Source organism: Papio anubis, chromosome 1, assembly GCF_008728515.1.
Source record: "Papio anubis isolate 15944 chromosome 1, Panubis1.0, whole genome shotgun sequence".
Lineage (NCBI taxonomy): Eukaryota > Metazoa > Chordata > Mammalia > Primates > Cercopithecidae > Papio > Papio anubis.
The window spans coordinates 116475061-116499328 of NC_044976.1; the positions used below are offsets into that span (position 1 = coordinate 116475061).

The 24268-nt window shown below is 38.4% G+C and overlaps 1 protein-coding gene and 1 long non-coding RNA gene across 7 annotated transcripts in view; one reads left to right on the plus strand and one right to left on the minus strand.

The window, feature by feature from the left end:
* Positions 1 to 1978, minus strand: part of SPAG17 (sperm associated antigen 17) — a 232623-nt gene extending 230645 nt beyond the window's left edge. For 4 of the 5 annotated variants that reach the window (XM_021922730.2, XM_021922743.2, XM_021922725.2 and 1 more), the window contains exon 1: positions 1780 to 1978. In XM_021922730.2, coding sequence (XP_021778422.2) covers positions 1780 to 1866 — 87 coding nt within the window. In that variant the 5' untranslated portion in view covers positions 1867 to 1978. Of the gene's footprint in view, positions 1 to 1574; positions 1654 to 1779 lie in introns of those variants that run through there. The other variant, XM_031652336.1, reaches the window with a different exon arrangement.
* Positions 1979 to 2448: 470 nt separating this feature from the next.
* Positions 2449 to 24250, plus strand: LOC110740742. 2 transcript variants are annotated; one of them, XR_002515783.1, is made up of 3 exons: positions 2449 to 2534; positions 13169 to 13380; positions 24008 to 24250. It is a non-coding gene; the product is annotated as an uncharacterized LOC110740742 (long non-coding RNA). The 2 variants fall into 2 exon arrangements; XR_002515782.1 differs by lacking the exon at positions 24008 to 24250 and having other exon boundaries at positions 13169 to 13615.
* Positions 24251 to 24268: the final 18 nt, after the last annotated feature.

Sequence of the window (24268 nt, forward strand, 5' to 3'; positions counted from 1 at the left end):
CCTCAGTCATCTATAACCTAAATTCAGAGTCCGTTTCATTGGTGGTTAGGGCATGCCTCTGGGCATTGAACTGCTGGGTTAATCTGGGAATTATTCTTTTAGATCAGACATGAAATCAAGCAGAGAAAAATGTGAGAGGAGGTGGAGGGTAGTTGTCTTTTTCCTGTAATAAGGAAATGTGTATTCCAACAAACCGAAGAAAATTGAGTTCACTCTTTATAGTTAAAACTACATATTACTTTGAGTTCAAATTCTTTCTATTAATACATAAGATTTATTGAAGTTATATTGTTTGAGTAGGATCAAGAAAGCTGAATATTATTTCAGGTTTTCAAGCCATAAGGACAAATAGTGCCTTTAGGTTTTCCATTCAACTAGGAAAATTATAGCTTCATATTTGCAACACTAAAGCTAATGCAGTGTCAGCACCTCCATCAAACTCCGTTGTTCAGCAGTTTATAATTCAAGCAGAAATGTTCACTCCAAGACCAAACTTGGCCTACACAATCTCAAAGAAAATGGAGAAAAAATTATTTTGGCTAGCGCTGACTTATAAAAGCAAAAGAGAGGGTGCTTTTACAAAGTGCTTTGAAAAACATTTTTGAGAATTTGAGAAAGTAACTGGGGATTACTGAGTTGACATCCGGCATTACTAAAGTTATAGAAAGGACCCAGAATTCCATGACATCACATCAGCATCAGGAGTATCATAAGTACTTGCATAATTCTTCATCAGGACTAATTTCCTTATCAAACAGAATTACTGTTAATAGGAAAATAAACAGTTATAGTGGAAAAATAAAGACAAATAGGTAAAAATTTCTCATGAGGGCAACACAAGACTTTAGATCAATTTTCCCTTTAAGTACTAACTCTCTAGTGCACCATATAGACATACCTAAAACGAAAAAAAAATTTTTCCCTACTTTTTAAAGTAGTTCACAAAGGCGGGCTGGAATTTCCAGAAACCACCTTTCTCTTCTCAAATGCTAACTTGTACTTAGAAACAGCTTAATGTAGAAGGGGATTTCCAGCCCCAGGTGACAAGAGCTATTGGGCTCCTCATTCACTGAAGCTGGGTGGGGATCCAGTGAGTTCGGGGATCTCATGCACTTTGAAGTCCTGGGGCAGGTGGTTTGTAAATTGCCTGGTGCCTTTGTGGCATCCTGTGGGTAAGCTGGCCGCCAACCCCTCATTGCTCTGATCTCTTACACCTTCAAAATATGTCAAAATTTTAATATAGTGGGATCGGGGCATTACATAAAAAAATCATCTTTTATATCTATACAAGGCTCCCTTGTACTAAATACAGTGTAATTCTAGGCACTCCGTGTCTGTTTTCACTCAGCATTTATTAAAGCCCTATTATGGGTCAGGCCACAGATGATTTGATACGATTCTCATCCTTTAGAAGGTGTCAGGAGAAAACGAAAAGTCCACAAAAGGAACTCCAGTACAATTGTGGAGTGCCACCTGGACGACTTCACTGAAAAGGGTCTGAAGGTGTCAGAGCGACACCTCCTCTCTTCCCCACCACGCAGCTCTCACCAACCTTTGTAATCACACTGACTCACCTGGTGGGTGGTGTTCCCTTCCTTCTTCCCTTAAGTTCCGCTCGTTTATCAAGCACTCCCTGTCCCTGGGACCCTGGGTCCTGGAACCATCAGGCCATGGAGAGATACGGATGAGAGGGCGAGCCTGAAGGCGTCATCTAGGAGGGTCTGGCCGGGCCTCTGGCTTTGCCGGGGGCAGGGAGGGCTTAAAGGGCTCAAGGCTCACCTGATTGAACTGTGCAGCTATGAGCGAGGGTTCCCATATCTTAGAACTGGTGTTCACAGTCCCGCCTTTCTCTTTCTTGGGTGCCATGCAAAGGACGGGAGGAGCATTGGCCTCTAAACTGGGCTCAGGCCCTGCCTAAGCGTCCCCGCTACCACAGTAACCGAAGCTACGCCCAGTTCCTGAACTACGTCGGCTCCCCTCCCCCAACCCGGTTCAGAATCCTTGGGTCAACCGCTTCCGTCTCCACAGCAACGGAGTTTCAGAGCGCGCGGCAGCTTGAGGGCGGGGTTCGCAGTCCCCTGGTCAAATGTGAGGACTTTTCAGCAGGAAAGCTGCACAAGTGGAGGAGGGCAGGACAAGGCTGGCCTCGGCAGGTCGGGCTAAGTTCTTCTACGGTCTGAGGCGTTGTCTAGAAACTCAAAATCTCTGGAATCCCATCCAGGACTCCTCCAGCAAGATTTCTTCCGATCCTGAGTAACCAAGATTGGAACACTGACCCCTTCAGGAGGCAGCCCATGCTGTTTTTTTTTTCCCCAACCGCTCTAATCTGCCCCAAATGCTTCCTTACATGAAGCCAAATTTGTCTCTCCTTAACCTCTACCCTCTGCTCTGGTCTTAGTTCAGCCTCCGCCTCTGGGGCCTTGGTAAACAAGTCCAATCACCTTTCCACGAGACCCCTTATCTAATTGTAGGTGGGATTAATGTACTTCTCTGCCCAAACAGCTCCAGCCCTTTAAACTGCCTTTTATTGATTGGTAAGTAGACTATTTCTTTTTTTTCCCCTTTTTTCCCACCCTGCACTCATCAATATCTGAAATATCCTGGTTGGACAAATTTCCCAAAATAATGATAGTAATGAAAGCCATTGTTTCTTGAGCACTGGTTATATGCTATATACAAAATTTCATTTAAATCTCACAACCACCTTATCCCAATTCCCACAGTGATTAATGGTGCCAGGATTAGATCCCAGAATTATCTGAGTCACAGATCTAGTGTGCATAACTGCTACACTGCTGTCTACTACTGTTTTAGGCCTGCCAAAATGAGGGATACCCCCCTCTGGAGCTAGATTTACTTTTGATTTTTATTGCAGTCAGACAAATTTGAGGACACCCTGGGGCAGAGCGCAACCAGAGGTGCCTTGCTGTCTCCTTAGTCATATAAAATTCAGAACTGACCAGGACTTAACTAGCCATTAAGACCCTGCACTTTGCCTAGAGGTAAGATGCTTCAGTTATCCCAATGGCCCAGATGAGTGAGGTGATGCAAGCCGGAAGCTTAATTTCACTGGGTACAACCTGATGAATGGGTAACCTTCCACAGGGGAATGTTCTAAACCTTTTAATTGCTAACCCTTTTAATTTCTTTGAGGACTAAATTGAGGGAAGGAGGATAGTGATATCCAGCCACTAGCATCCTTTTTCATTTGGGGGGCAGTTTTAATGATGACACTTCAACTTTTGTTCACAATTTGGACCATGAAAGGAAGTTTATGTTTACATCCTAATTCCTTAATACAGATACCGTCAGCCCTCCCATCATCACAGTTCTTCATCCCTGGATTTAACCAACTTTGGATCCAAAATATTAAAACATAAATAAATATACAAATAAAGAAAAATACAGCATAACAACTATTTTACAGCATTTACATAATATTAGATATTATAAATAATCTAGATATGATTTAAAGTGTAAGAGAGGATGTGCATAGGTTATATGCAAATACCAGGCCATTTTATTGAGAGGTGAAGCCAGCTGGACTTCCTGGGTCCAGTGGGGACTTGGAGAACTTTTCTGTCTTACAAGAGGATTGTAAAATGCACCAATCAGCGCTCTGTAGCTAGTAAGGAGATTGTAAAATGCACCAATCAGTGCTCTGTAAAAAATCACCAATCAGCACTCTGTAGCTAGTAAGAGGATTGTAAAATGCACCAATCAGTGCTCTGTAAAACGCACCAATCAGCACTCTGTAAAACGCACCAATTAGCAGGATCCTAAAAGTAGCCAATCACAGGGAGGCTTGAAGAAAGGGCACTCTGATAGGACAAAAATGGAACATGGGCGGGGACAATAAGGGAATAAAAGCTGTCCGCCACCAACCAAGGGTAGCAACCTGCTGGGTCCCCTTCAATGCTGTGGAAGCTTTATTCTTTCCTCTTCACAACAAACCTTGCTACCACTCACTCTTTGGGTCCCTGCCATCATTTTCTTTTTTTTTTTTCTTTTTTTGGAGATGGAGTCTCACTCTGTCACCCAGGCTAGAGTGCAGTGGTGGATCTCGGCTCACTGCAAGCTCTGCCTCCCAGCAGAGGCAGACTGGTTTCAGGCCAGTGTCCTTCTTCAGCCTCTGGAGTAGCTGGGACTACAGGCGCCAGCCACCACACTAGTCTAATTTTTGTATTTTTAGTAGAGACGAAATTTCACTATGTTAGCCAGGATGGGCTGGATCTCTTCACCTTATCATCCGCCCGCTTCAGCTTCCCAAAGTGCTGGGATTACAGGCGTGAGCCACCGTGCCCCGCCAAGGTCCCTGCCATCTTTAAGAGCTGTAACACCACGAAGGTCTGCGGCTTCATGCCAACTCTGGACACATCATTAAGGGACTTGAATATCAGACATTTTTCTGTCGGAGAATGTGAGGGGTCCTGGAACCAATTCCCTGTGGATACCAAGGGACCATTAAAGGAAAACAATTTCTAGAAACAGTCTTTCACAGAAACTTACCGAAAATTACAAGTTTTTATTTCTTGCTGGAATAAATGCAGTTCATCTTCTTGGGAGGGAATACATAGATCCTATGGCAACCTAACCATAGGCTAGATAATTTACATCTGGAAGCCCTCTTTTGTCATGAGAATAAAATAACTGATGCATGGTGATGCCAGAGAGAGATCTGCCAGAAAAGGATTTTCCTGAGAGTCTCTATAACAACACCTAGGCTGCTATTGATTACTTTTCATAGCATTTTCTCCAAAATTTTGTTCTTCACCAAAATTGTTTTAGCATTTGTAAGATGAAAATTTTCTTTGTATTATGGCTAGAAAATAAAGTTGAGTCTCTTCCAGACCAAAAAAAAAAAAAAAAAAAAAAAATCTACCGAATCATTAATTAGATCATTCTAAATTTTGATCAAGTTCTTCTCATAGTTTTAAACTGGGGGGAAAAAAGTCCTGCCTTTTTATTAAAAGGTAGTAAAAAGTTTGTTGGTATTCCAGGATATTTTACAAAAAATTTAACTAGCTGTTTGTGCATGTCACACTACATTACTAATACTCTTTCTTCTTGAATGTGAATGCACACTTCAAAATAAACCATTACCTGCAATCAGTTTTGACAAATCACTAGCAGATGATTAATAAAATAGGTTGCAGATAAGAAAGGGAAAAAATGGAATAAGCAGAAAAAAAACTAAAATTAAGTGTTATTTAAAAATTGCAGAGATAGTGTCACTCCCCATTTTTTTACAAGTGATAGCTGTCCAACCACAATATTGGCAGCAATAAGATGTCTGCAATATTTATTGTGACAAAAACTATCCAGTTGTTCATCAAACATTTTCTTTTCTCCTAATATGGGAGTCAGACATTTTTTTGGCCTTTCTTATTCTTAGATATGAACATGTGACTCAGTTCTAGCCAAGCCTGGCCTTGAAAAATGTCTCCCAGCATTGTTCATACCCTTTTTTCTTGATATTGGGGTGGCTTTGAAAACCTTGAATCTCTGAATGATTTCTGCGACACAGAGGTCTCCCCTTCCCCTGAGGATCATCCTGCTTCTCCCACCAAAAGCATTTGCTTGGGACTATTATGTAGGTGAGAATTAAACGTTTTTCTTGAAGCAGCTGAAGTACTGGGGTTTGCTATATCAGCCAGGGTTACCGTAACGACCCTAACATTTTTTATCATTTTCATCTGAGAGTCACCTGTTAATAAATCTAACACCAGCCAGCCTTTCTGAAACTGCCTGAGAGAACAACTTTGTTACTTTCAAGGAGGCAATACACAATGCTAGCCACTGTGAGAGGCAGGAAGATCTAACCCCTGCCTCCCCACTACCCCTGCATCAAGTGAGATCTCAATCTCACCCTTTACCTTGTTTTCCATCTGCATATACAGTACATTCTTTCACTCCTTTATCTAGTAAATAAATTTCTTACTTTAAACAAACGGTTTGCATATTTAAGTAATACAACGTACTAGTCTTATATCACCTATACTTAGGAAAAATTGTTCCTATTTTTCAGAAGATAAACCAACTAGATCCATCGCCTAACTATCCATATACATAATTTATAATTTTGAAAATGATTTAAAGGGATTGAACATTTTAAAAGCTAAAAATAAATATTTCAGAATGGAAGAGTGTATTTCTAGTATAATCTTTTATAGTTTCCTTGGTAAAGTCCTACCAGAATACAATTAAATATAGAAAGTTTTCCAAAATGGATTTAAGGAGTTTAAAATAAAGGTTTTATTGCAGAATGCTTTTTGCCCAGTTTTGGCCTTTTCCATTATTCTAGGGAAAGTGGTACTCTAGATAATTTATGATACAAAATGGGAAGATATTATATGGTAACCAAATTTATAAGGGGTTTCATCATAGAATTGGTCTGTTTAATTTCAGAAAATAGGTGTGAATGACAATGTTCATAGTTTTAAGTAGCAAAAGTCATCCAGCCAAAAAAGGACCGTGCCAAGAACAGAAAAAAAGCGTTACCATCTGTCATACATTTATGCTTTTTTGGTATAATAAATTGTTTCCCCCACTAAATATAAGTTGAAACTTTATAAGCATATACTTTACTACATAAATTTTCCCATATGTCAGTGACTAAAGCAAAACTATACTATTTGGAGAATTTTCTTTCACATTGGCAGGGTTACTCCTGGTTTGTTTGATTTAGTTTTTCCAGTATGAGTTTGCATTTGATATGTTTAGTTTACCAAAGACTGTCCACTTCTAGAGATGCATGATTTATTTAGGCTCTGATTACTGAATAGGTTATTTCTTCAAGTATTATGCTTTGATCTTATAATTCACTCTTACTCAGGTGTGAAGTCAGTCATATTACTTTTCATACTCGAAAGGTTTAGCCAGCTATTGACGTATCCAGTATTTCCATTGTTGTAACATCGGGAACTATGGACCAATTCACTTCTAGGCCAGGATGCCAGGTATTCGAAATCCATTTAGCTGCAGCAACCAACTTGCCTTGGGTTAAGAAGGTCTCACAGATACCTACTGATTTCTCCGGTTGGTATCTTACATCCAAGAACACCTCTCGGTATACATATGTCTTGTTCACATGATGATCTTTGCATTTCTGACCTTCAAAATAGAGTGCTATAATGCCCTGTCTTTGAGTTTTTATTGTATGTGATACAGAGGGCTAGGTGTCTTTCAGCTACAGGGTCCAAAACATATGGAGAATATTATACCTGCATTCTATGGTCAGCATTAGCTTCCTATTTATTTTTGAGTGCTATTTAAAGTGTTGACTTTAATCTTTAAAGCCCCTCATTGTTTAGAAGCCAGTTACTCCAGATATCACATCTCTCCCTATGCATCACTGTGGCAATTAAAATCAGCTGCAGTGCTTGCAGTTTGTAATCCCGTGTGAATTCTGGGGAGCCTGGGAGTAGATCCCTTTCCAGAGAAGAACTTCCCTAAGAACCCTCAGTTTCTGTCAATGATAAAAGCAGTATTTGGAGTTTATAGTTTTGGCCTTGAATGTCTTGTCATATATCTGTAAGTGTCTGGAACCATAATTAAGTGCTGTTGATTTAATTTTTATGTTATTTGTAGTGAGAGAGTTTAGAATACTGAATCTACATTTAATGAATCAGAAAAATAACCGCTGTACATAGTAAAAATAGACAAAGCTAAAATTCATCTGTTTCATATTTATTAGTGTGGGAGTTTTCACTCTAGTGTTCTCTCAAGTCCTTCTTTGAATCTAATTTTAATATCTTCAGTGAAGGGATTTGCCCTGAATCCTTAGGGAACCATTTCAAAATCCATAACTCATGTAATTCATTTCTCTAAATGCTTACCTAAATGTTTGATTTCTTAATGTTTTATCAGATCTCTGTTACTTATAAATGTGTTCTATGTTAAACAATAACTTTCTTTTTGTTGTATACAAGGTAAAAGCTATAGTTGAGGTAAACCTACTCCAGTCTCACAGATGACACCAAGTAATATTATGCCAGATCATGGAGCAATCTTTTGGAGAGAACAGATGATTGGTACTTGGGCTTTGAGGACCTGGTAGCACTGTATATGAGGCTTAGGTGAAGAGTGGTGTCCACCACTTTTCTTACCCATCCTTTTTCAACTTCTCATTCATTTTTCCAGCCTAACCCTCAGCCTTCTTCCAAAAAAAAAAAAAAAAATGCAGGATACCACTAGGAAGATTTCCAAATGACTTCCTAGGAAGTTTGTGTCTGACTATGATCTTGTAAATGTTAAATGCAACTGTGTTACCTTTTTCTATCTTACCATGTATGCCAATCCATAGTTCCATGAATTAATTTTGCTTTGCTAGATTCCAATTTTTGTGTAATATCGTGTTATGGAGGGAACCCCAACCAAAGGCTGTAGGATACCATAGTGCCCCACTTATTGAGAAGGGGTTATCATTCAGTAGGACCCAATTTTCAAGCTCATAGATCATTTGCTTACCTAATAGCTATAAAATGTTCTTTCTTAGTATTTTATGCTATGTTCGTCTCATGGTAAGACAATGTTTATCTGATTAAATAAAATTGTATTTCTCAGTTGACTGGTGTTGCCATTTGGAGGGATGGGAATGCTAGAAAAAGAAGGTTCTGGAGGGGTTGAGTGGCAGGTGAGGAAATTACGATTTTGGTTTTAGATACGTTCAGTGTGTGTACCGTTGAGACATCCAGATGTCTCCGGCAATTGGATATGTGGGCCTGGTGCTCACAGCAGGGATAGACAGGGGTGAATCATCAGCATATGAGGTTGAGTTTGCCCGGAGAGACCACCAAGTGAACGGGGGAGCAGAACCTAGATCTGAACCTTTAGGAGACTGGTTGTGAGGAAGAAAATAGATATGCAACCAAAGAGGTGTGGCACTGAAGCCAAAGGACGGGATGAGAGCATTTCTAAAATGAGGGAGTGTCCAGTAGTGTTAACTGCTACTGAGAGGTCAAGTGAGAAAGACTGAAAAATGCTTGCTGGATTTAGGGAAAAAAAGCTCAGCAGTAGTTAGCTACTCTACTTTAGTTACATTCACTGGAATGCATTTCCTATGCAGGTAATTTTTCCTACTGTTCTTGGGTCAAACTGATCTTTAAGAGTGAATTTTTTAAAAAATTACATTTCCAATAGTTTGATATGTGGTGGATTTATGGGCTGAAAGAATTAATATTGTTAAAACATCCATACTACCCAAAGCAACCTAAATGTTCAGTGCAATCTCTATCAAAATACCAGTGGCATTCTTCATAGAAATAGAAAAAAAATTCCTAAAATTTATATGAAACCACAAAAGACTCTGTATTGCTGTAAAGCAACCCTAAGCAAAAAAGAACAGAGACAGAGGTATTAATATTACATTACCTGACTTCAAACTAAACTACAAAGTTATAGTAATTAAAACAACATGGTACTGGCATAGAAACACACAGACCAATGAAACAGAATAGAGAACCCAGATATAAATCCATGCATTTACAGTTAACTTATTTTCAACAAAGGCTGCAAAAACATACCCTGGAGAAAGGACAGTCCCTTCAATAAATGGTGCTGGGAAAACTGGACAACCACTAGAATAAAACATTGGAGAAACGCTTTGGAACATTGGCCTAGGCAAAGATTTCTTTAGTAGGACCTCAAAAGCACGGGCAACAGAAGCAAAAATGGATAAATGGGATCTTATCAAGTTAAAAAGCTTCTGCACAGCAAATGAAACAGTCAGTAGTGAAGAGACAACCCACAGAATGACAGAAAATATATGCAAACTATTTAAATGACAAGAGATTGATAGCTAGACTACATAAGGAACACAAACTACTCAATAGCAAAAAAAAAAAAAAAAAAAATTAAAACACCAAATAATTGGATTAAAACATGAGCAAAAGATCCTAATAGACATTTCTCAAAAGAAGGCATACAAATGATCAACAGGTATATGAAAAATTGTTCCACATCACTAACCATCAGAGAAATGCAAATCAAAGCCACAATGAAACATAATCTCACCCCAGTTAAAATGGCTTTATCAAAACGACAAAAAATAGCAGATGCCAGTGAGGACCTAAAGAAAGATGAACCCTCGCAAACTGTTGGTGAGAATGTAAATTAGTACAGACATTATGGAGATCAGTATGAAGGTTCCTCAAAAATCTAAAAATACAACTATTGTATGATCTAGCAATCCCACTGCTGGGTATATATCCAAAAGAAAGGAAATCAGTATATTAAAGAGATGTCTTCACGCCCATGTTTATTGCAGCACTATTCACAATAGTCAGCATATGGAATCAACATGTGTCCATCGATGGATGGGTGGATAAAGAAAATGGGGTACATTTACACAATGAAATATTAATTGGCTATAAAAAAGAATTAACTCTTGTTGTTTGCAACAACGTGGATGGAACTGGAGGACATTATATTAAGCAAAATAAGCTAGGCACAGAAAGATAAATATTATATATTCTCACTTATATGTGGGAGCTAAAAGATTGATCTCATGGAGATAAAGAGTAGAATTATGGTTACCAGATACTGATTAGGGTAATAGAGATGGGTGGGGAATAAAGAGGCGATGGTCAATGGGTACAAAAATACAGTTAGATGGAATAAAATCTAGTGTTTGGTAGCACAATAGGGCAATTATAGTTAATTTATTTTATATTTCAAAATTACTAGAAGACTGGAATTGGAATGTTTGCAACACAAATAAATGACAAGTATTTGAGGTAATAGTATCCCAATTACCCCGATTTGATCATTACACATTGTATGCTTGTATCAAAATATCATATTCTCTAGAAATATGTACAACTATTGTATATCCCTAAAATGTAAAAATAAAAATTTTGTTTAAATTGTGTAAGCTGGTAAAATTATATCTATTACAATACACAGTTTTTATTATATACATTTTAATATTTGTAATATTTTTTCTTTTTTTTTGAGATGGAGTCTCGCACTATTGCCCAGATGGGAGTGGCACGATCTCGGCTCACTGTAAGCTCCGTCTCCCGGGTTCATGTCATTCTTCTGCCTCAGCCTCCCAAGTAACTGGGATTACAGGTGACTGTCACCACGCCTGGCTAATTTTTTGTATTTTTAGGAGAGATGGGGTTTCATCATGTTAGCCAGGATGGTCTCGATTTCCTGACCTTGTGATCCACCCGCCTCAAGCCTCCCAAGGTGCCGGGATTACAGGCGTGAGCCACCACGCCCGGCCTGCAATTTTTTTTTTTTTTTTTTTTTTTTTGAGGTGGAGTCTCGCTCTGTTGTCCAGGCTGGAGTGTAGTGGTGCAATCTCGGCTCACTGCAAGCTCCGCCTCCCAGGTTCACGCCATTCTCCTGCCTCAGCCTCTGGAGTGACTGGGACTACAGGCGCTCACCATGACGCCCAGCTAATTTTTTAGTGGAGACGGGCTTTCACCGTGTTAGCCAGGGTGGTCTACATCTCCTGACCTCGTGATGCGCCCGTCTCGGCCTCCCAAAGTGCTGGGATTACAGGCATGAGCCACCGCGCCCATCCAGGCCTTCAATTTTTTAAAGATATCAGTGAGCACTGGCCTCTATGCACAGTATCAAGAAATTTTCACAACACTGGTATCTTTTAAGTTTTAAAATGTAATAGTAAGGAAATCATCCTATTAAAATCTACTTTAAGCGTGTTTTGTGAATGTGTCAGTCTGAAAAGGGAGGAAGGATAATGTCATACTGAGGAAAAGGCCCTGTATTGCATTTCTGTCCGCTTTCAAATACACATTCTCAGAAAACTTCCAACAAAGGTTTTACCATTTGATTGACAAAAATGAATATAAGTAAAGAATATGAGAAAAAAAGAAAGCACTTGAAGTCAGACACTAGGAAGCAAAGGAAAACGATAAGAAAAGACTCATTCAAAAACAAAATTTCAGCCAGTGCACAAATCTATCAGCAGAACAAATAATGCTTCTAAAGGTGGTGGTGTAGGCTGGTCTCTCTGTCTCCTTCCACTTCTGAATGAATCTATTCAGGTCTTCTGCCATTTCCTTTATGGGAGCCAACTGTTTCTAACTCTGCCCACCCAAATAACAGCTTTATTGGCTCTTTCTTATATTTCAACTCTGTACTGTATTAAGCAAAACAAAACTTTATTCTTTGTGTGTTATGCTTTGATTTTGGTGCTTTACTTTTTGTTTTGTAAATAGCAGTGGCTTCTTTATGCTCCCATGGTTCTTTCTTTTCTTTTCTTTCTTTCTTTTTTTTTTTTTTTAAAGCTGGTTATAATCTTTAGGCTTCCATTTTTGTTCAAAATCAAGTTACACAATTTGCCAATCATCCACATTTTAAAACTTTTATGATTATTTTTGCATAACTGTATGCACTTCACCTGAGCCAGCTGTCTTAATCCTTTAGAGTGTGGCCATTTTCCGCTATTATACTTTTGGGTAATAACCGTTGCCAATTTTATCCCACTAAGTAAATTCCTCATTTTATTGAAATTGTTTTTATAAAGCTTAAGTTACTCACATTTATACGCATAATCTCTTCTCCCTCCCCGTTCAGTCTGGTCGTCGTTTGAAACCCTGTTAAGCTATTTGTTATCACAGTTTCTAAAACTTCTCCTGATATTAGCTGTTCAACTTGTCATATAGTCCTTCTTCAACACAGGAGGCTAATTAAAAATTGGAGAATCCAATTATAGACCTGAGAGGCACTTTCAGAGGGCATCTTGTGCCCTTGAGAAAAATCAACATTCTTTCTCCTGGGTTCAATTCCCTGCCTCACTCCTTGCTGGCTGTTTGATGACCTTGAGCAAATTATTCAATCCCTCTTTGCTTCACTTTTTTGTTTTGTTTTTAAAAATGAAATGAGAATAATTATGTTTGTGTTATAGGACTGTCATGAAGGTGAAAGTAGTAGCTATCAGTGATTAGAACAGTTCACAGCACATACTAGCTCTTTATAAATGTTAGCTAATATTTTAAAAATAAATGTTTGATTTTAGAATAGTTGTAGATTTACAGTAAAGTTTCAAAGATCGTGCAGAGGGTTTGTATGTAACTGCATCCAGTTTCCCCTATTGGTAACATCTTAAATTAGTATGGTATATTTGTTGCAACAAATGAACTAATATTGATGTGCTAACTAATAGTTTTAACCCAATGTCCTTTTTCTGTTCCAGGATCCCACCCAGAATGCCACATGACATTCAGAAGTCTTGTCTCCTTAGGCTCCTCCAGACTGACAATTTCTCAAACTTTGTTTTTGATGACCTTGACGATTTTGAGGTGGTATGATAATTTGTGAAGTGTTTCTCATGCTTAGCCTGGAGTTACAAGATAGGAGAAAAAGACCAAAGATGTGAAGTGCCATTCTCATAACATCATGTCAAGGGTAATGCTATTTACATGAATTATCATCGATGATGTTAACCTTGATGTCCTGGCTGAGGTCGTTTATTAGGTTTTTTCTCTACAAAGTTACTCCCCGCCCCGTACCTTTCCTGACTGTGTTTTTGGGAAGGAAGTCACTATGTGCAGCTCACACGTAAGGTATGGGAAGTTACACTCCAATATCCTTTGGCAGGGTAGTATCTATTCATACATAAATAACTTGAAATTTTTCTGTATGGGAAATTTTCTACCTCATTAATTTATTTATTTAGTCATTTGCTTGCCTCAGTAATGACTCATGAATGTTTATGCTTTGGGTTGTATTCCAAATGTAGTATAATATTTATTTATTTTATTGTTCAGTCAGTTGCCCTAGCTTTGATATTTGAGAGGTCTTTTAATTGGCTCTGTGTCTCCTCAATATACCCCCTTATTAGATTTTTCTTCATTATTTTCTGGCACTACAGATGCTTCAGGCTCATTCATCTTGCATATTACCTGACCCTGCCCTTGAAGCAGCCAATTTTCCAAGGAGCCCTGATTCCCTTTCCTGGAGAATGGTTGAACATGCTCTTTGCTACTGGAGTATCTTTTGTTTCTAGGCCCTCTCAGTGGACCGATTTAAGAAATAACCCATGTATATGCACATATATAGACACAAAATTACTTCTTTATCTATTTGTGTCTACATTAAGGTAAACATGAGTTCACACTAATATTTCCCACTCTAATCCAGTACCACATGGTTCCTTCTAGTCTACTAATATTTTATTAGCTATTCATTCATTCACTTATTGATTCATTCAGCAAATTTTGTTGAGTGTCTGTTATATGCCAGGCCCTGTGCTCAGCACTAAGGATTAGAGAGCCTGGTGGATATTATCCCTACTCTCATGTAGCTTAGAATCCATTTACACGTTACATTTTTACTTTAGTTCTTTGGCACTACCGAGGAATGACATCAATCACAATAGCCTATTTCCATATCCCTCTGCGTTTTCCCACCATAGTCCATTCTCCCACTTCCAAGACTGCACTACCTTCTATTGATCATCTGTTTTCCTCTCTACCCTCATTTCTCCTCTGTCAACTCTTTGCCCTGTGGAGTTTTCACCTTTCATTAAAACACTGCAGCAGAAGAGTGGCTTAGATGTTAAATAAGAGTATTATACCCCCTATTTGTGTTGCGCATTTGAAAGCTCTTTCACATCTCATTTTTGAATATAGAATTATGTAAAGAATGATAGGGTATTACCAAGGTGCTTTGTTTAGGGTGGCATCTTATGATTGCCGCTCACATATAAATTCGTATGGGATTTGTCATCACCTACTGCTATCTGGAATTGGAGGCCCTGTGTTAGTCTCTTAGGAAGACAATCTCTACTGATGCAAAACTGTACAGTACCTCTGATTTTAATGCTTTTCTTTTCTGTTTACTGAAAATATTTTCATGCTTTAATGATTTTAATGCTTTTCTTTGCTGTTCATTGAAAATCTATCATTATATCTCCTTCACTCTGAAGATCATTTGCCTGCCTTCTTTTTTCTTGAGTAAACGTTCTAGAAATTTATCAATTTTAGTAGTCTTTCTAATAACAACTTTGGGCTTGTTTGATCCTCTCTATTGTGTGTTTGTTTTCTGTTTCAGAAACATGTTTTGCCCTTTTTTATTTCCTTACTTTTATTTTCTATATTCTGTTCTCAAATTTATAAAGTTGAATGCTTAGCACATTGATTTTAGCCTTTTTACATTTGGTAATATAATCATTTAAGCCCTCATATTTCCCTCTAATTGCTACTTTGGCTTCACATTACAAGCATTAATATACAGAGCATGTATTATTCTTTAGTGCTTTACAATTTCTAATTTTCATTGTAATTTATTTTTTGATCCATGAATTATTAGCATGTTGATTTTGTTTTCAAATGTGAGTTTCCCCCAGTTATATATTTAATTTTGATTTCTATTTAATTGTATTATGATTAGTTTTTTAAAATGATGTTCTTTGAATTCTTTATCTAGGTCTAATCTGCTGTTTAACATTTTATTGTATTTTATTTATTTGTTTTAAAAATTTCAGCTCTTGTACATCTATATGATTCACTTCTTTCAAGTCTACCTGGTACTTTGTTTAGAGAGTATCTTACTCCTTGATCCACTTAATGCTCTCTTTTATTTCTTTTGACATTTTAAGCATACTTACTCTATATTCTTAATTGATAATTCTACCGTTAGAAGCATTAGGTGTGTTTGAATATATCTTTGTTGTTTCTACTGTTATTCAAGGACTGATGTCTCCTTGTGCATTTTATTATTATTTTCTATAAGTCAATATTAATGAAATATTTGAGGCCTGGATTAAAGGTGTCTTTCTCTCATAAATATGTGTATGCTAATTTTTGATCTGAAGTTTTATGGACCACTTACTACAAACCTGTGTGAAGGTGGGCTTGAAATCTCGGGAAACATTTATTTTTCACTCTGCTCCGGAGCTGGGACAAGCACGTTTCTTTGCTGTCATTGTCTGCAGAGTGGGATTTATGTATGTGTGTATCTCAGTTTTCCATTTTACTAAGGGTATACTCCTTTAGGTCGCAGCTCTGTGTGGGAGCCTGCTATAGATCACCTATGTGTAGAGGCTATGGCCATTGTCTCTAGTCCCTCTACTTTCCTCAGCGTTGTCAGAATGGAAGCTCGTGGTTATTTTGATGCTTCTTTACCTTTCTGTTTTCCTGCTTTCACTTTGTCTTTTGGCCTTTGGTGAATTCCCTTCCATACTTATCAGCTCAATTATATATTTTTAAAAATTATTTTATTCAGAATCATAACATATTTTGTAGTAAGAAGGTTGTTCATTGCATTTAGTGTATCATGCTGTCAGAAACATAAATGTTATAATCTTTCTTCAAATTGTCTATCCTTGACAAGGCAGCTTTAAAAATGAAACAATAAAACTATGAAACAGAATGTAACTGCTTTCCTTTTAAATTAATTATCCCCACATTAAAGAATTTCTATGACCAACTGGTGAAAGTCTGATAATTTTGCTTCAATATTTGCAGCCTTATGTATATTTATAACGCCTAAGAATATATGTATATTTTAATGTGAATCTGTTTGCATGAATTTATTTTTCCTTAAATTGATTTTTATTCTTTGCTTCTCTAACATAAAAATGAATGAATTCTGTCCAATGATAGAAATACTTGGATATAAGGGAGGGAACCTAAAGGTGGTAAAATATCTACAAAATTCAACCATAGGAATATTCCTGGGAAGAGCTCAAGGTCCTTAATCCTAATCCCCTCCCTCTCAAAACTTAGACAACTCATATAAGCCGAAATACAACAGAAGGATCTTCTGAGACTGAGATTGAATAAATCTCAGCATGGCATAAATGCCATTGCAATCAAAGACATTATCTACCACATGAGAGAGGGATACTGAGCACATATGTGGGGCAGAGGAAATCCTTTAGTCAAAGATCACACATTACTAAGCAACAAACCGTACAAAGTCACTTACTGTGGGAAAAACATAGATATAAAAATGCAGATTTGAGTGGAACTACACCCTGGATTTATTATTATTATTATTATTTTCTGGTGTATTGGGCTCTACATTGCCTTTCAGAAACAAACAATGCACTAAGAAATATGAAGTAGGGTGGTTAGAAAGAGATAGAGTGGGTTGCTGGTGGTATAAGGACTCTGTGTTGCATTTCTTGAGCGTTTTGAAGTAGGAGAGAGCAGAAAAGAAAAGTACAAAAAGCAAGAGGTAGAAGGTACTAGGGCTTAGATTTTCAAAACAGAAAGACTAGTTGTAGCAACCAAGTGGAGGAATATCTGGGAGCTTTTTGGATTTTCTTTGGTTGGCTAAGGGGAAACTAATTTTGTCTTGATTCAGACTCCCTTTATAATTGCCTTTTGCCTCTGCATTTATATCCAGGCATAGTATGGAATAATTGAAGATCTCTTCAATTTCCTGTCAAACTTTCTTAAACGAGAAATACCTGACTTTTCTCAATGAGTTGCATTACCAGTGTCCATTGAAACGCTGATGTAGAAGTATCTGTTCTGAAATACTTGTAAATCACAACTGTAATACGAATAGTTATATACTTATTAGATTCTATTTAGCAGCTCAGGAAAGGAGAAAGGACAGATATTTTCAAACCCCCAAGTTCAAATTCAGAGTGTTCCCAGTTTTACGGGAAGTGAATATATATTTTTTACTTTACTTACCCTTTTCATTTTCATTAGAGCCTTAAGACAGGTATTTATCTGAAAAGAAATGTACTTACACAATATAGTTCTTGCTAATTGGGATTCAATCTGAGATAAATAAGAGTTCTGAAACTTTCCTTTGCAGAAATTCATAACACTTAAGTTCAGCTGAAATATCGAATTCAGAATGTTGCAGCTCTGAAACTGAGTTAGTCACTCCCTCCTCATATATTGCATATTGTCACCATGATTTTGGTTAAAATCCTGATTCTGATTATGGTTGGCGAGTACAATGAGAAAACTCTTTTTGTAAGTTTTCACAGGGATACACTCACCAAAAAGAAGACCAAATTACTGGTTCTCACTTCAATAAATATTTTTACATATACTATGAAAAACACCATTTACCCATAGTGCCAAAAACAGATCGTAGGATGCCTTGGTAAAAGTAACATTATTACAGTGCTTAGCACATATAAACTCAGTAAATATTAAGTTTTCGTTTTCATTTCTCCTTCTTTATTCCTTTCCCTTCCCCCCCCCCCCCCCCCCTCCCTCATCCGTCTCCACCTCCTCCTCCCTCTTCTCCATTGCCCTTATAAATGTATTTCACCAGTAACTTGTAATAAGGTTGTGCTGAGGGCCTCTGATAAACACCAACTCACATATATAAAATCTCCATGGCTGTTTTAGTTTATTCTAGACACTAATGCTTCTACTTAATTTCCCATATTAGTCAGAAACCTCCCTTTCTCTATCTCCTCTTCTGATCTCTAGTTTCTCATTGGGATCTATCTTGGTTTTTGTTGTGGATGCTGTCTCAATGTCGGGAAACAAGGAGTCCTCTCTTTGTTTCAGCCTGGGAAAGGAGAAGGGATAAATATTTTCCAAATCTCCCAAGTTGAAATTCAGAAGGAATTTCCCTAGAAACCAAATCTAAATGACAGTAACCAAAATGAGGAAGCAACATTCAGGCCTATAAAATGTTCTCTAAGTTATAACAATAAAGAAGCTGATCAGTGGGAGGATAGGGTGAAACTGTTCTCCGATTCACAGAAACAAACCTTCAAACTCTGGTAGTTTCATAAAAGAGCTAGAAAGGACTTGAATGAAAGATAGAGAGCATTACATGGGTGAAAGAGTTGGCACAAGCAAAATTTCAAAGAGGAAATTACTGTGGGGTATGTGTGTGTGTTTGTGTGGTGTGCTGGTCAGTTGGGGTGTAGGTAGGGTACGGCGATGAGAATAGCGTGATTGGAATCAAGTATGCATTAAAATAAAGACAGGCCAGATATAAAATTAGGTCGGCAGTGTTAAGACAGATTACAGAAGCTCCTCTTGGAAAATTTTAGGAATATGCACCATGATGGGTTTGACTTCTGGGTCTGGAATTCTGTGAGGCTTTCCAATAGGCCTATACTCCATCTAGAGACTCAGTCCTGACCCAGGCTGTGTTAGTTCATTCTTGCACTGCTATAAAGAAATACCTGAGCCTGCGTAATTTATGAGAAAAGAGGTTTAATTGTCTCATGGTTCTTCAGGCTGTACAGGAAGCATAATGCTGGCATCTATTTCTGGAAAGGCCTCAGGAAGCTCACAATCATGGAAGAAGTTGAAGTGGAGGCAGGCAGCTCAGATGGTGAGAGCAGGAGCAAGAGAGTGAAGGAGGAGATGTCTCACATGTTTAAATGAACTGATCTCGTGAAGAGTCACTCACTATCATGAGAATAGTACCAAGCCAATGGTACTAAACCATTCATGAGAAATCTGCCCCCATAATTCAGCTCCCACCAGGTCCCACACTTTGGGGATTGGGGACCTTCCTTCCTTCCTTCCTCCCTCCCTCCCTCTCTTTCTTTTTTCTTTTCTTTTCTTTCTTTCTTTCCCTCTCTCCCTCTCTCCCTCCCTCCCTCCCTTCCTTCCTTCCTTCCTTCCTCCCTTCCTTCTTTCTTCTTTCTTTCCTTCCTTCCTTCCATCTTCCTTCCTTCCTTCTTTCCTTCCTTCCTTCCTCCCCTCCTTCCTTCCTTCTCTCTCTCAATCTCTCTCTTTCTCTCTCTTTCCCTTTCTTCCTTCCTTCTTTTCTTCCTTCCTTCTTCCTTCCTTCCTTCCTTCTTTCCTTCCTTCCTTCCTTCCTTCCTTCCTTCCTTCCTTCCTTCCTTCCTTCCTTCTCTCTCTCAATATCTCTATTTCTTTCTCTCTCTTTCTTTTCTTCCTTCCTTCCTTCTTTCTTCTTTCCTTCTTCCTTCCTTCCTTCCTCCCTTCCTCCCTTCCTTCTCTCTCTCTCAATCTCTCTTTCTCTTGCTTTCTTTCTCTTGCTTTCTCCTTCCTTCCTTCCTTCCTTCCTTCTCTCTCTCTCTCTTTCTCTCTTTCTTTCTCTTTTTCGCTCTCTCTCTTTCTCTCTCTCTCCCTCCCTTCCTTCCTTCCTTCCTTCCTTCCTTCCTTCCTTCCTTCCTTCCTTCCTTCCTTCCTTCCTTCCTTCTTTCCTTCCTTCCTTTCTTTCGACAGACTCTCGATCTATAGGCTAGGCCAGAGTGCAGTGGCATGATCTTGGCTTGCTGCAACCTCTGCCTCCTGGGTTCCAGTGATTCTCCTGCCTCAGCCTCCCAAGTAGCTGAGACTTTTGCAGTTTTAGTAGAGACGAGGTTTCTACTAAGCCATTGGCCAGGCTGGACTCGAACTCCTGACCTCAAGTGATCCACCCGCTTCTGCCTCCCAAAGTGCTGGAATTGTAGATGTGAGCCTGGCAGGGATTATATTTCAACACGAGATTTGGGCAGGGACACATGTCCAGTGAACAGTCATGCTTCTGGGCTAGACTGACTTTGCAGTCAGCTTTCTGTCTTCAGGCTTTTGCCTTGTTCCTTGGTTCCAAGACCTGCTCCTTTGCCCTAATTCTAGTATTTGGGTTTCTACCTTATTTCCCCATTCCTGGGTTCTTACCCTGTTCAGGATCTAGGTAACAACACATTCCTATGTTCCTCTCATATTGGAATCCTCTCTCCTCCAGCTTCTCCTTTCCCTTACTCTGCCTTCTTTGATATTCCCATACATTGGAATCTTTCTGTAAAAGCTAGTTCCTTTCACCGATACCAGAACTCTTTCATACCCATTTCTTTCTGAAAATACTACCTGTAGCCTACCTTAGAGAATATCCCCAAAACCACCTTGCCACTGTGGGTGGATTTGTAACATTTCTGTTGCCTACTTGTTTCTGCTCTGTCTACTGGTTATGAGATTATACGTTATCTTGAGATAAACTTTCATTTTGTTACTCCTTACTTCTGAAGATACCGTGCTCTATTCATATTTATTTATCCCCAGGGTTTAGCATATAGAAGGAACCTAGTAAATCTTTGTTGAAAGGATAGAATTAGTTTGCTTTCTAGGCCTTCTATAATTTGGTCCCATTCTCCTCATCCCTCTTTTCTTCTCTTTAACACTTCACTGTATTCCAGTTAAATTTATCTTTGAATAATAGCTCTTCACATCATAGCTCTTCATCCTCCTCATCCCTCGTGCAGCATCATGGCTAGTCATTATTTCCAGGTCTTTGCTCATGCTGATCCATCACTGAAATGATCCCTTCTCTCTTGTTCTTACATCAAGCCTTGGCTCCTTTATGAAAGGTTCATTAATTACTCTAGCCAACACTAACAACATCACTTTTCGGTAATTGCCTCAATGTCTTAATTGGGTAATCTTAGTGATTAAGGGAAGGATCCCCCAGTTGTTATAATATCTTTCTCTTTTGTTTCCACTGTGCCTGGGTCAGTGTCAGGCACACAGTAGAACTCTGGGCTTACTGTTTGTTCAGTTGATTGCTGCACGCCTTGGTCCCAAGCACAGAAAAGGCAGTCTCCTCCCGTAATGGACCTTCATGCAATCTCTTTAAGGGCTTGCTGGTCTTTGATGCCCACCTTGTTAGGCAGGGTCTTGCACATAGTAGGTGCAAGATTTGGAGGATTTGGAGTCAAGAAGCCCATGTTCAAATCCCAGTTCTAACTGTGTGATTGTGGGTAAGCTACTTAACTTTTGTTAGTCTCAGGTAACTCATAAATAATAATTAAGTAATAATAGTAATTTCCCCACAGGGTTGTTAAGAGGATAAGATGTGATAATGTGTATGAACAGAGTTTTATAAAGTGCTTGGTAAGTATTGGTTAGTTTTAAAGACTCAATAAAATGTGCTTGAATGAACGTGTCAGAGCATTACTCATCATTCCACGTGTGGCATCCAGATGAGGAGGCTCTAAAATTTATGACAAAATGGTTTGACAGAAAACTCACAGGATGCCAGCCACCTCATCAGTATTTGCTGTGTTCTTTCATAATATGTTGTTTTCTAAACTTTTTTCTTCTCCATTTTAATTAGGTCATGAAGGATTCTCCAGTTATCCTCACCATCTTGATTAACACTTAGACATGCTGTGCTGTTTATCTCTATTTTTTTTTTTTTTTTTTGTCGCTGAGGTCATTTTACATGATCTCCTTGTCCTAAATGAGGATCCCCACTTTCTAAGGAGTGTCTCTTTAAAAGTCGCCTTTGCTGTTTCCCTCCTCTGAGTCCTCCATGGATATGCTATGTAGGTTAATGGGGCAGGTTGACTTGGAGGGATCCCCCTCACGCCTCTCCTCCAGAAACTTTCTGCACCTCCTCTTCCCTGCTGTCATTCCAATGGTAAGGATTCCAAATGAGAAGGGCCTCTATGTTGGTGATACCAACTGCTGAACTGCAAATGATAACTCATTCTGGTGTGGTGTTGACAGAGGAGAAAGGCAGAGGGAGGCATGTTCCCCAGCAGCAGGTGGTGGCACTGGTCCAAGGAGAAGTATGTGGACAGTCTTTGACAACAGCACATGCCTGGCTTAGGATGTTGTTTTTTTTTTTTTTTTTTCCTCCATTTATTATGACCAGCTCCAAGAATAGGGAAGAACTTGGCAGAAAAGCCCCAGAGTGCAGGCTGTGCTAGTCAGCAACTGTAGTGGTCAATTACTGGGGTATTTCATTTTTTAAATTTATTTACTTATTTTTGAGCTACATTGGAGGCTGTGAATGGTGGGTGTGTGTCAAGTTCCTATCTTTTAACCCAGTAATTTCAATTCTAAGTTGTCAGTAAAAAATTAGTTATACTGTTGTTGGTCACAGTATGTTTATAGTAGGTTGGAAAATAAACTAAGCTTTTAACAATAGAAACTTGTTTAATTAATAATGGCACATCAAAATGATGAAAGATTAGGCACTCATTAACATGATGCTTCAGAAGAATATTAAATTACATGGAAACTTTTCAAGGTATATTAACTACAAATCAGCAAGTTACTAACATAGATTTCACAGTCTGATCTCAAGCTTATATGAGTGTGGGAGGCAGTATATTTTATGGGCTACAAGCACATCCTCAGGAGGTAGGCTGCCTCTGTTCAAGTACCAGCTCTACCACTTAATATGTGTGTAGCCTTGGGCAAACCACCTCTCTATGCCTCAGTTTCTCCATATGTTAAGTGGAGATAATTTTGCCAATCTAATGAGATTGTTCTGAGGGCTAAAATAATCCACATAACATGCTTAGAACAGTGCTGGCTCACAGCATTCCTAGAGTAGATATTAACTATTCTTATAATGCAGTCATACACACGTAACATTCGGTCAACCGTGGGCTGCATGTATGGTGGCATTTCCATGAGATTGTAATGGAGCGGAAAAATTTCTATCGCCTAGTGATGTGGCCATCTCAACATCATAGGGCAATTCATACCTTTTCTGTGTTTAGATACACAAATACTTACCACTGTATTACAATTGCCTACAGCATTCAGTATAGTAACATGCTACACAGGTTTGTAACCTAGGAGCAATAGCTATGCCATAACAGTATAGGTATGTAGTAGGCTATACCAAGTAGGTTTGTGTAACTAAATTCTGTGATGTGTATACAACAAAAAAAAAATGCTCAATGATGCATTTCTCAAATGCAACCCTGTCACTAAGTGATGCATGACTGTAATTATGTATGCATAAAAAGGATAATACTAAAATAAGAGTGATTATCTTTAAATAGTATGATTATGGTTTATTAGAATTTTCTTCATTGTGTATATTTATACCTGTATATCTTCTACAATAAATACATAATATTTTATAATATGAAAAACATGGTGAAAGTGGTTTAAAAGTGCAGTTTGTTATTAAGAGATTAAAATACAGAACTTTTTTTTGCAAGGAAGATACTCCACAAATTAATCTGAAGTGCAAAAAGTTATATTAGGTTGTTTTCTAAATTTAAAATTCTGTTCAACCCTAAATATTTATTTGGAGAGGACATTGTTAAGATATTGTCCTTTAGTAATATCAGAATCTAATTTATTTTTGTTTTTATTGGATGAACTCTCTTGGATAGAAGGATTCAAACAGAAAAATCAAACAGAAGTCAGATGGAAAACTCTGGAAAATCCAAGAACGGAGCTAGTTGGTGATGAGCAAAGCTCCATGTGCTGTCTTGATAGCCACAGAGAAGAATGGAGGCCTTGGTACCTGAGTGGAAAGAGAACATGGGCAACATAATGAGATTTTGTCTCTACAAAACAACAACAACAACAAACAAACAAACAAAATTAGCTGGGTGTGGTGGTGTGCACCTGCAACTTCACTACTCAGCAGGCTG